Genomic DNA, 12,680 nt, shown 5'->3' with positions numbered 1-12,680 from the left:
TATCACCACTTGTGATGACAAACCCCTAAGAGTGCAAAATGCAAGGTTTTGTGAATACCGATGCATACTTTTTAAAGTAGTTGTAAAGAAGCTCAGATACGATGTAGTTTTGTTCCAAGGATTTTGTCTTTATGTCTCTGAACCATTTGTTCGATAATAAGAGGTTATTCATCTCGTTATTGTCTTTATGAGCCTTTATATTGATCAGAATATCGTCTATATTTTGATCATTGGAAGATGTATGAGAATCGCCGATAAACATGTCCGATAATGTGGTGTCGAGAAGTGGCAAAAAATCGTCACCTTCAACAATTTTGTTCAAATCTTCCAAATTTGAAAAGTCTGGAAAAGATGGATAAGAAGAGAAAAAGAAACTCAAAGCGACATTATACAAAGAGTAAAAGTATTTTGAGTAAAAGCTCAAAAATGCATTTCCGTGCCTTTCTAGTGCAGCTTTAGAGCACATTTTGGTGGAGTCAAACTTATATAGTCGATCAAAATTACAGCACTTTAAATCTTTAAGAGAGTAAACCTTCGAAATTAACATTTCTGTCTTCATGCGAAGTTTGTATACGCGCTTCAAAACACTCCTGTCTATCTCAGGTTCTGGAGTCAATGGTTTAGGTACGTCATCGTCCTTGACCATCTCTTGATGAAGGACAGGGGAAAGTAAGAGGTCTACCGAATTTTGCCCATGCATGTACGGATATACCGCCTTGGAATTTGTATGGCAAAGTGCACTAACATGTTCAAAGACTGATCTCGCAAATGGAGACAAAGTACCAAGTTTTGTATTATAACCACCTTCTAACACGCTTATTATTCTCCCTTCACACACACTATTAGCTATTGTAACTAAGCGTTCAGTAATGTAATAAAAATCCTTTTCCGTATATCGTGTAAATCCATAGCTAACAGAATCACGATAGTGCCCATCAAACCCAGCAGAGATAAAAATCAAGTCCGGTTTAAAGTGATATAAATATGGACATATGTTTTTCTCAAACAAGAGCCTAAATTCCGATGAAGTAGTTCCCTGAGGAACGGCAACATTGATTATTCTGGGACTAGACGGATCATCATATTTTATGCATTGTTTTCCAGTTCCCGGGTAAAAAACACCATCATATGCATGAATAGATGCAAAGAATACTTCTTCACGGTCCTTTTGATCTCTCCAGCCAAACCAATGCTTGTGAATTGAGTATTGAGGCTCAAAAGATTGATCAAAATCGTGTCCTTGATATGGAATTGGTCGTTTTACAACCTTAGGGCCGATGTTGCGGATGATCTGTTCTGTTCCATTCCCATGATGAACGTCAAAATCCACAATTGCAATTCTGCGAATACCCTTTTCTGCGTATGTATACTTAGCATAAGCGGCACCAATTGCAACGTTATTGATAAGACAAAAACCCTGGGAACCTGCAGCAAAATCTTCATCTTCAAAATTAGAAGACTGTGCACCACCCCAAGTGCCAAGATGATGGCCAGGAGGACGAACGGCACAGAACGCATTTTTACATGCATTAGTGCAAACCGCATCTACGGCAGAAATAACGGATCCTGCGGCATATAATGCAGCACTCCAAGAATGCGGCGTAACTGGAGTATCACCGTCTGCTAAAACAGGCCAATACGGATGAGTAACCCAGCGCTTTTGAGCAACCTGAACCTGTTCAAGCAGTTTGTCCACATAAGCCCAATCGTGAACACGTAAAATATCCGCAAGAGCAGCAGGAGGTGGACTATGAACTAATTTAACGTTCTTCAGCGTATCACTTCTCAATATCCCATTTTCATTGGATATTATTGCCTCCAAACGAGTTGGATTTTCTGGATATGTAATAATTAGCCTGTGGCGTTTATTTGGAGCATCCGTCGGTTCCGGAGTTGCAAGGTGATGCAAACATGTAGGATGAGTTATTATCCATGTTTTTTTCGGCTCTGCGTTATCTTTTGTAGTTCCTGAACTTTTAAATCCATGCAAAATATCAGTAAGAGTGTTTGGAAGTTTATTTTCATGCAGAGATGGACCAGTTCTAAGACTATCAAGATAAGCAAGAGTTCTTGGTCTAGAATGTGGGATTCCACAACCCTTGTATGTGTTATTAATTCCTTGTATATTGAGCTTTGATAAAGTCTTCTTATGCGATATTCCAATATTGCGATTATCATTAGAAATTGGATGAGTAAAGTGTGGAACTCTTGGCATTCTGAAACCGAAAACAACCTTTATTACAAAGTCAACGGTATTCATAAACTCCTTTTGGTTGTTTACAGAGGCAGCCATATTGATAAACCTATGCATTAGTGAGGGATTTGATAGTATGTGGTATGTAATTGCAGTATTGTAGGAAAACATAGCTGCGAGTGACTCCCATGATGAAAATCGTATTGCCCTATACGTTAGCTGTTCAAACAACAAAAGCATCTCATCGAATAAAATGCGTTTACTTTCAATGTCCAAACTTTTTAAGATGGTGCAATAAGTTGATTTATTAACATTTGCCCAGAAATTGAAATCCTTGTTAAATTCGCTCAAGAATCCATTTTCCCCCAATGCATGATGATGTGTTTGATCTGAATAGTTACACAAACTCTTCATAAATGTGTTGAAAAAATGATTTCCAGAACTCCTATTAGATCCTCCACAAAAAGTTGCATCGCTACAACAGCAGTCAAATAGATTATCCGATAAGTTAAAATTCGAGTAAAAAAGCGATTTTAACGTTGAATGCAATACAGTTAGCAGGCAAAATGGTTCATTCTTCTCAACAGCAATGTGAACAGGCAGATCACCTGCTTCATTAACAACCAAAGGAGAAAATCCGTAAAACAACATCAGTTTTATCAGTTTAACGTCATGAGTGCTGCAAACTTTGTGCAAGATCGTTGATCGAGTGAAGTCACGTTTTTGGATAAATGTTTCCCACGATACATGTGTTTTTAACCAAAGAGAGGAATCAAAAATTGCATTATGAAGCACAATCATTCTGGGATCAAATGTTGATTTATTGCCAGCCTTTTTGAGATCTCCTAAAAACTCACAATCTGTACATCTACTTAAAGATAATATATTCTTTTCCTGAGATATCACAGGTGCTTCTGCACAAAGAGTATTGTTTGGCCAAGGTATTCCTATAAAAAGATATATCAAAGGTATATTTACCAACCTGAAGCGGTATAAGAGACTTTTCTATCTTTGGCTACTAAATCTTCAGTGGGCTGAGGCAAACTTCTCTTGAAACTGGATTGTAGATTTAAATCAGTATTAGATTGACCAGAATCAATATTTTCAATTGACTTTGGATCAGATCTTGAAAGATTGTCTTCTGTGATGATATCATCAGATGGTAGTTGAAGAGAAAATTTATTCAATTTTTGTGTATATTTTGAGTCTGTATCTAAATCAGTCCTATTCCTTGAGTTTGGAGAGAGATTTTCTGAGTGTTGACCATTAGCGCAGATATAATAATCACATGAGTTGAAAATTTGATCAAAATTAGCGATTTTTTTAAAATATCCCACGAGAATTCTAAAACATTTCTGCACGTTTTTGCGATAGCTGCTGATGCAAACATTTGAGAAAAGCAAGTGTAGTGGTGCCGTCCTATCAAAGGTGGCAATCAAATCAACGGTTACTGGAGGCATCAATTGTTTGATATGTTCATCATTCGAAGTTGCATCGGTAGACTCATTTGATAAATTGTCCTCAGAATGATTGGATTTACCCGCATCTAGCTTTTGCTCTTCGTTAGGATATGGTATGTCTGATCCAGAGCAAGTGTTATTATTTTCACAACTTTGGTGCTGGGTGGTTACAGTATCTTTAGAGTCACCTGAAGTGATATCCGGAGTATGATTACGGGGACCGCTAAGATGTTCACCAAAGTTGCTGGGATTTAATGGTAGGGTGTTTGATTTTGATAACATTTCCTTTATTTTTTCTAGATTAGCGGGGTGATTTGAGTATAGTCGTGGGTATTTGGCTGTATATTCTCTAGCTGCTCGCTCTAATGTATGAGGTTCTCCGACCAAAAATTTAAAATGTTCCTCGTATAGATCCTCAACTTCCTTTAATCCACAACCATGTATATAGTTACCATCCTCTAGAGATAAGGCCGAACGAATATAGGCCTTGGGTGATTCTTCCCAGTGTTCCAAGAGTACATTCCCCAGCTTGAATGGTTTTCCAGATGATTTAGATGTTTGTAAATTGTTTTGCATTCCGTTTTGTCTTCCATCAGATGTATGATCGGTGGATAAATCCGATTTGCTATCAAATGTGGAAGAGTCATCCATGCGCCTGTCAGAATCTCCGGCATTAAGTGTGGTTTTAGAGCTTGGAGAGGGGACGTCATCACTGGAGGAAGATGAGAACACATCATCCAAGTTATCCGTCCAATCCAATGTGGCGAATATTTTTGATGGATGTATCAACGGATAGTACAAAAGCAAGTATAATGCTTTTGGGTTGGCACATTGAAGTGCGACGTGGAAAGGAGTTCGTCCAGAGTGATCCAGATCATTGAGGCAGTCCCTTCTGCTATCAGATAGCATATGCTTGAGCGAATCCAAGTCATCCTTCAAAATACACCTGTGCATAATACATGATGTCTTTAGCACCGGAACAAACGGTGCCGGATCAGAGATAGTATTCATGGAAGCATACAGTACCCTTAAACCGCGTAAAATACCATATCAATCATTTTAGGACGTGGGAACGAAAAATTAGATGTCATACGTACGCAAAATACGGAAGAGAGCGGCTGCTAAACCGTATGATAGGCGATTAACGAATGATGTTATATATGGGGAAATGAATAAACTGAAAAAACCATTTAAATCATTATATTCTCTAAAGTTATCCATAAAAACAGTACAAATCCTCTGGTATTATCTAAACGCTGCAATTTAAGGTAGAGCAGCGGCTGGATCAAGAAACTTTGCTGCAAATGTAAACTTATCGGACAAATAGACGCAAACCCACCGATTTTTAATGATAAAACGTCCGAATTAAACACCTTATCAGTTTGTTACGGTACACATTTGCGTTAGGGAGACCGACAGCATACTTTACGCCCCCTGAAACGTTTGTAATGGCGGACACCAGAGGCTATTTTCTTTTAGTTTCCAGGGAAAACTAGCAAGCTCTTCCAGGGTTATCACTGTGCTCGTATTATCGTATGTTACCCGGTTATAACTCTCTATGGCCACATATTCCTTTTCCGTTAGGTAACCAAAAACCTTCTTACATTACCATGCCAGAAGTTGTTTCGGTTATAGTAGCTCATAGAATTCACGTCTTGCGACATTGCCTGTCTTTACAAATGTGCTCTTGGATGCACATTCTGTACAAATGTGTCTAACAACACATTTGGAGTACGTTTATCGCTAATATGTGACACATATGGATCAAAAGTCTAGTACAGATAACAAAGAAGCCCTAAAACATGGCTCGTTTGTCGTCAACTTCAGTGCCATATCCTTTGGGTCAGGTCCTTCGGAATTTCTCACGAAACGCGCTGAATCCTTAGATTGCGACAAAACAGACACAAGTCCAGAGATACATGAACCTACATGTTACATTGTACTGAGAATACGCGTTCTGAACAAGGATTGTGATGCCAAACATTGGGGTCTCTGCTCTGAAATGGTAACAAGACCGCTGCTGGCTAAATACAAAAAGAACGATCATGGTATTGTATCTTGTCTGCTGAATCATTCAGAGACGCTTCCGCTCTACTTACAGCCTGGCCATGAGTTTTATACAAGAATACAAGAAGGTTCTGATGATACAAATTGTCTATTTCAGTCGTACAAATTCCTGGTATGTATAGGGGCATCAGTTGTAAGAGATGGAAAGGTTTTCTGCTTGGGATATGGATCTAGAGTTTTGAGAGCAATTGATCTGTTTGGGAAAAGACTGAGTGCCACACTCACAGACAACGAATCTGACGATGTTAAAGCCAACACATCCATGTTATTTTTTGGAATTAATGTTAAGGATATTAAGTGGGTGCCGTCTGATTATGTCGCAATGCTCAAGGATTATAGTCATAGAAAAGAAGATGTTCTTAGGGAAACCAATATGGGATTTCTCATACCAGAAACATCCGATGTTTGCTTCCAACAGGTTCAATCCGAATGTCCACAAGACACCAATTTTATCGATATAGAAGACCTACTCGGTGAGAATTCAGACGATATTCCAAAGAAAAAAAATCACAATTCGCACAAGTTCAGGGATTTAGACTCCAATCGCAGAGAGGTTAAAAGTATAGAGGAAAAACCTGCAAACCTTTCAGAATCTCTGTATATAGATACTACTAAACTGATCAGTCGCACAAACTCCACTTTTTGGCCTAAACAAACATTTCAATGCCTAGTGGAAATTGAGAACAAGTTTATGGATGAATGCATGCAAGCTCAACCCTTGGAAAGGATACTTGGTGATATGCTAAAATCACTTTACGCCATAACTATTGACATAGGTTGTTCAACTCTACTGAATAAACTTTGGATCAAAAAAGGACATGAAAATACTTCTATATCACTCGTTATCGCAGGTAGCCAGAGTATACCAGATATCAAGCTGGGACCAGAAATGTATGAAATAGCAATATTACTAGATTTACACTTTACTTCGGCAGATTTGGAAGCTGAAATGTTGGAAACAAAATTAGGTTATATAAAATCTTATAACCAGCGTTTTGAAATTTCAACTATAAAGATTGGGAAGGACCTAGAGGATTTTAAGCCCTTTGAGGAAAGGTTATCTGAATTTCCAGAGCCGTTGAAGTCACCAAACAACAGTGCTAATGACAACAATAATGAAAAGAACTTGAAAGATATAAAAAATGTAGTATGTAGATTAAATTTGTCAAATGAATACACTAACGCCAATTCACAGTTCTTTGACAAAAATGAATCCTTAGTTTCCTTGGTATCTGTACCAATGGAAAAAAACTGGGCACTAATAAAGAGCAAAGTATACAATGTTAAATCATCATCCCAAGGAAATGATGCGATCAAATTTATCTGGCCCAATTTTGTATAGCTCAGTACTCTATACTTTTTAAAGCCAATAGAGCAGATCGCAAATTCTTCTCCGCTTCGGGGTAGTCATTAAACGATAACGCTAAATTTTAAAATGTGTTTTGCATATACACACCAGAAATTGCTGACTTTGCATACTGTACTATTCTTTGTGAAATCATAACTTCTTCGTCGCATTTATGAGTGTATTCTGGTGAATTTACTTCTTTACTACATTGTATAATACCGTCCCCGTTGGAAGTGGCGGAATCGATCTTTTCATCTGCATTTAAAGTGTCAGGTACTTGTCTTTGCATTTTAGATTCTATGTGACGTTTCTTCTCCAATGCGCGGTACTTTGCATATTTCCTAGGAATGCATACGTATTCTAGGACGCATACCTCATTTTTGTACATTCCTCGGAATTACCAAACGTACTAATTACATCTGTGAGGGTTACTATGGTACAAAATTTTCCCATTGATGTTTTCGGGTTTTCGTCAGATTCTGCATCCTCGATCATTTCTACAAAATCAAGTCTTATAGTCCACAAATGAGAACCTTTAGTGAATGTTACACAATCTTGGATGTTGAAGGGTCCGTACTTCTCCTTTAGACCTTCCGCTTGGTCTAGGAGCGTTGATAGCTCACACCTTAACTCATTATCTATTGTATAACATTTTCATATGATATGGAATATAAATACTAGTTTTATCTTCAATGTATTTTTCTTTCAACTTCTCTACAACGAAGGAGAGACAAAAAAACGCAGCCACAGGGCAAACACCTTTTATTTCGTCAGCTCGCCTTAAATAAGATTTATATTTCTCACAAAATGACATTGTAAAATAATAAATTATGTGCTATTGTGTGCATTAGAATCTAGAATCTTGTCCCACAAGGATTGCATTATAATGACATCGAGGGTCTTTTTAAAAACTATAAGAAGCTGTTGTTTCATTCCATTCATAAGCTTATGAAATAGGTCATTCTCAACAATGTAGAGAGATCTGTATTGATTGAAGCACTGAGCAATGTGTAGAGTAAAAAGTTTGAGAGACATATCTTTGGATAGGTTAAAGGTGTAAGCACCCATGAGATTCAAAACGTCTTTATTCGTATTGCAGAAATTGAGGAGATTGTCAAACTCAACATTAACTGATGCCAGCTCAACACTGGATGTATGAGTTATAGAGTTGAGATCTTCCAACATCTCCGAGAGCAAAACTGTGAAATCCTTAACAGACGTACCAGTAACTTCATGCCCATTTTCTAATTTATCTAGCGAATACTTTATAATGCTATATGCTCTGTTCAAATATTGAGACATTACCTCCGATATTATTTTATTTGCCAAGTGAGAAGTATTTACATTTTCAAGAATAAACGGTTTTATCTCTCTCGCATCATCATCTGTTGTAAAATATTTCAATGGGAACATTTCTGTCTCTTTTAATGCGATATAAATCATGTGTACAAATGGTATGTTATCATCTGGGAGTAAATGCGTTAATGGAGTATTGTTGTCGGTGCTTTTCGTTTTATAGAGTACAAATCTCTTATAATTTATGATTGTTTCAGATGTACTAATATCCATTTTACATTCCAGGGTTAATTCAAGTGTATTGTATGTATGTATTGCTCCAGGGAAGTGTGCTCGTAATAAATTCGGGATGCCCTCAAATAACTTTTCAATACTTCCAATACATAAAATCAAACGAATCAAAAGAGCCTTTCTACCATCTGCGATAGCTTCTACTTTTTCCGCGATTTCCTTGCGAATATAATGGTCAATATACAACTGTGAATCGAGTGAATCTTCCATATTGTTACTCTTTTGACCAAAACATATTTCACGAATAAATGAAGGTTTGCAATCAGCCGCATATTCACGCATTGTGAGTAAAGAAGTGAGTGAGTGTGTGTGTTTTTCTTCTGGTTTTACGGATAACAATTCCTCGAGAAAAATTGTAAATATCTTCTTAATATTTAATATATATACCACAAGGAAGGAGTAAAACTCTGTCACTATATGTATACCAAGAGAAAGTTGTAAATCTTTGACAAATTCAAAGAGATGGGAGATGTCTTCCACTAATAGTTTTTGCAGATCTTCATGAACAAGTGTGTCTATATATTTTGTTGATGGTACAGTTATAAATTCAAATATTTTATCAATTATCCCACTGTAAAGTGTGAAAAACAGCTTCTGAAGATACAAAAAGGATGCAAATAAGATCCACTTGTGACAAACATCAACATACAATGAAGCGATCTCATTTTTAGTTTCCACATGACCTATTTTCTCTATCAGAAATGTCAGTCCAGATATAATATCATCCGTATTGAGTAAACTATTTCCCAAAATCAATGGTAGAAGGAGGAAAAAGACCTTTTGTGGATGATAAAGTATAAATTGGACCTTAATCCCATCAGTTAAACATTCACAATTAGTATTTGATTCCAAAAAATAGTATGAATATATTGAATCATTTTCTGATTCTAAAAACTTTATATCAAATTCGCTAGAACAAAATAGACACAAACCTCCATTTTTTGTACAATCCTTCAGTCTATGTTCCAACCCTGAGGCATCAGAAGAGGAGATTGCCGAATAAATATCGTTTAAAATGAAATAAAGTTCAGAAAAAAGATCATTGTTAGATATATCTCCAGCCTCATGACGTGAATTTAGATTGTTAACAGAACGATGTATTTTGGAAGATAGTGTTTTGTAGTAAAAATGGAGAATCTGCCATTTGTCCAGTTTTAAATCATCAAATATACAACATAATTCGCACAGCGAACTTATAGTGTAATTCGCATTTATATCCTCAATTATTTTTCTAGTATTTATACTTACTAGGCGTTTTAAAGTATCATAGTAAAAGGTAATCAAAAGTTCGGAACATTTTTCACCCTTAATCCCACAAAATATACCATACAACTTTGAGCATACAGACAATATTTCTTTTGGAGATGGGTTATGTGTCCCATCTTCTAATCCAGGACCCAGAATTTGTGATAGAGAAGTCACAAAAAATTTATTGATTGACGCCAATGAAGAAAATATATTTATGATCCCAGAAAAATGGGACATGGCAATGAGTTTATCCCTTATTCCATGGCGAGACGTTATGTCTTTTGAGGCGGCCTTTATCTCCGAAGACCTAAGATTTGATAAGTGCCTCTGAACTGTAGACAGCTCAGTGTTGATAAAGTGTAATGTATCAAGAGCTGAAAAGAGGCACTCATAGTTGTCATATATCAATATTTGTTTCCCAGCGGTAAGTTGTCTGATTTCTCTCTCAAGCTTTCTGAGTAGAGCCAAGGTGTCGGAAATGCCGGAAACTTTGAGAATATCATCCAGGTGTAGCTCCACATCAAAGTTAGAGGAACTAAAATCAATCTCTGTGTTCGCAAAAATATCGTTAGAAACGGTAGTATCGGATTTTCCATTTCCTAAATCGTGTTTTTCATTTATGCTATAATACGTCGATAAAATATCAGATACTGACTTATCAACCCCTTGAGAGGGAGTAATAGCGTCTTCATCCATTATATTTAGAAATATGGAGATAGAGGTTCATCCTTTACAAAACAAACACTGAGAAGAAGTGATCACCACATGACTTTAGATATACCAACTGTCAGTCCAAATCTTCTACAAATGTAGTCCAAACCAAGGGATCCGGTGATTTTTTATAGATGTGTATTAGTTATGGTCACAAAAACGCAAACCTCAACCCTTGAAAAGGTCAAGGGTGAAAAGAGGGAACGAAATGGTGATCAAGCTGACATTGAAAATGGAAAAGAGATGTTATCTAGCAAGTTAAAATCTTGGATTGAACACCTTGGCATAGATGTTGCTAGTTATGAGGAAACATTATCAAATGTAATAAATAAAAGTAAACAACGATATTATAGAGTTCGAAGTGGAGAGGATAAAGATGAGAACTCTATCATAAATTGGCTTAGGGATGTTGACATTTACGTTTCAAGTGGTAGTATACCAAAGTCGGCGATTGGAATTGACTCTTCCAGCGCCGCAGTAGTCGACGCACTGAAACTGGGAAGGATTCCCGAGCAAGAGTTGGATGTATGGATATTGGACATGTGCTGTGCTCCGGGAGGAAAGCTCCTTGCAATGATAAGTAGTCTGGAAAAGTTTTCTGATCGCAATCGCAAGTGGAATGTTGTAGGCTTAGACATGGTAAAACGCAGGTTAGACGTATGTAAATCGCTTCTCAAAAAGGAAAGATTCGATGAATCCAAAATAACAATTAAACTCAACTGCACAGAATCACAAGAATTCAGAGAACTGGACGGTGAATCAATGATTGGTAAATTTGATAGAATAATTCTGGATGTTGAATGTACACACGAGGGATCGCTTAGGTCAGTCGCTAGAACCTTGAAATATTGGGGAGTTTCACCTCTGGAAGAAAGATGGACGCGAGAAAATGCTGATAAAATCGTGCTTAACCAAAAAAGGTTATTAAGGCATGCCATATCACTGATTAAACCCGGAGGAATTATCGTATACAGTACGTGTTCGCTAGATGTCCAGCAAAACGAACTCCTAGTTTCAAGTGTAATTCAAGAATTCGACAATGTTAAATTTTTTCCCATTCCAATTAATCAGTGCGACTGTTGTTCACCTACAAAAAGGATTGGATCATGGCCAATAATACCATCAATATCCCCGTCAAAACCAAGTTACCCATATGAATATTTCTACAAATTTAGTAAAGAAGAAATGGAACTGTGTAAAAATGCATCTTCTCCAGTTGCTGTAAGATTTAATCCGGTGGGTTCAACCAGCGATGGGTTATTTATCTGTAACATTATAAAGATACTATAAGCCCTTATTCCTGGGTGCATTCGCTTTCCAAGCTTTAAACTGTTTAATAGCTTCTATTATCCTCGGTATGTGCCGAATTGAAGCATACTTAATATTATTATGCGGTTTTATATAGGCATGCTTTTCAATATACAATTCAGCTCTGGCTTCAGTCTGTTGGAATCCTTTTCTCTGTTTGATCTTTCTTTTGTAATGGTGTGCAGGATAATGTCTGGTAGGTTTCTTTAAAAAAGTTTGTATTATGCCAGAGCGTCTACACTCTTCGTTGAACCTAGCAAAAGCGTCAGAATCAGACCTAAGATCACAATGTTAACTTGTCTACCAGAGTTAACGTATATGGATTATGAACTAACGTGATCTCTGGGCTGCCTTCCAAGTCCAATGATATGGTTCTATAAGACTTAAACCTAAAGTTTGACAGGCCTACACATTGGTATTAAACATGGAGATTCTACTCTCAATCGCTAACCTTGTGTACTATCAACTATGTTTTCCCTTTGTGACTTCCTCTTCTTAGCAAATAGGCTGAAATTACTGTGGCTTAAGTTGAGATGCACTGTACCAATTACCAAACCGATAAAGGAAAGATGCATCTCACAGACTCAAAATATCATTTTAGTGCTCCTATAAAATTGGCTAGAAGCTCTCTCAGAGCAAATGTAGAGAGTTTAGCCTCTAAAGGCTGAAATTGTCGACTAGTGATGGGGCATCCTTCCAAGTAGTATTTATTTCACGTACCTGGGTAAAATACTGATTACTACAAATGTTTGCAGCT

The 12,680-nt window shown here is 37.0% G+C and overlaps 6 protein-coding genes across 6 annotated transcripts; 2 read left to right on the top strand and 4 right to left on the bottom strand.

The window, feature by feature from the left end:
• Positions 1–25: 25 nt before the first annotated feature.
• Positions 26–4,665, bottom strand: BEWA_012380 (histone deacetylase, putative; the record flags this gene model as incomplete). Its single annotated transcript, XM_004832074.1, has 2 exons — positions 26–3,141; positions 3,177–4,665. The coding sequence occupies 2 exons, from the start codon at positions 4,663–4,665 to the stop codon at positions 26–28; spliced, it is 4,605 nt and encodes a 1,534-aa protein (XP_004832131.1).
• Positions 4,666–5,413: 748 nt separating this feature from the next.
• Positions 5,414–7,063, top strand: BEWA_012370 (hypothetical protein; the record flags this gene model as incomplete). Its single annotated transcript, XM_004832073.1, has 1 exon — positions 5,414–7,063. One exon carries the CDS (start codon positions 5,414–5,416, stop codon positions 7,061–7,063), a length of 1,650 nt encoding a protein of 549 aa, XP_004832130.1.
• A 1-nt stretch (position 7,064) lies between these two features.
• Positions 7,065–7,883, bottom strand: BEWA_012360 (hypothetical protein; the record flags this gene model as incomplete). Its single annotated transcript, XM_004832072.1, has 5 exons — positions 7,065–7,144; positions 7,178–7,410; positions 7,443–7,566; positions 7,603–7,707; positions 7,748–7,883. The coding sequence occupies 5 exons, from the start codon at positions 7,881–7,883 to the stop codon at positions 7,065–7,067; spliced, it is 678 nt and encodes a 225-aa protein (XP_004832129.1).
• Positions 7,884–7,897: 14 nt separating this feature from the next.
• On the bottom strand, positions 7,898–10,600 carry BEWA_012350 (conserved hypothetical protein; the record flags this gene model as incomplete). The annotated part of the gene is made up of 1 exon (XM_004832071.1): positions 7,898–10,600. The coding sequence occupies one exon, from the start codon at positions 10,598–10,600 to the stop codon at positions 7,898–7,900; it is 2,703 nt and encodes a 900-aa protein (XP_004832128.1).
• Positions 10,601–10,762: 162 nt separating this feature from the next.
• Positions 10,763–11,905, top strand: BEWA_012340 (conserved hypothetical protein; the record flags this gene model as incomplete). The annotated part of the gene is made up of 1 exon (XM_004832070.1): positions 10,763–11,905. The coding sequence occupies one exon, from the start codon at positions 10,763–10,765 to the stop codon at positions 11,903–11,905; it is 1,143 nt and encodes a 380-aa protein (XP_004832127.1).
• BEWA_012330 (conserved hypothetical protein) lies at positions 11,900–12,582 on the bottom strand (the record flags this gene model as incomplete). Its single annotated transcript, XM_004832069.1, has 3 exons — positions 12,375–12,582; positions 12,259–12,328; positions 11,900–12,200 (listed from the first exon to the last, which is right to left on the bottom strand). The coding sequence occupies exons 1-3, from the start codon at positions 12,496–12,498 to the stop codon at positions 11,900–11,902; spliced, it is 495 nt and encodes a 164-aa protein (XP_004832126.1). The 5' UTR covers positions 12,499–12,582.
• Positions 12,583–12,680: the final 98 nt, after the last annotated feature.

The sequence above is a fragment of the Theileria equi genome, assembly GCF_000342415.1.
Source record: "Theileria equi strain WA chromosome 4 map unlocalized gcontig_1105316255033, whole genome shotgun sequence".
Classification (NCBI taxonomy): Eukaryota; Apicomplexa; class Aconoidasida; order Piroplasmida; family Theileriidae; genus Theileria; species Theileria equi.
This window is presented reverse-complemented; position numbering and strand designations above follow the sequence as displayed.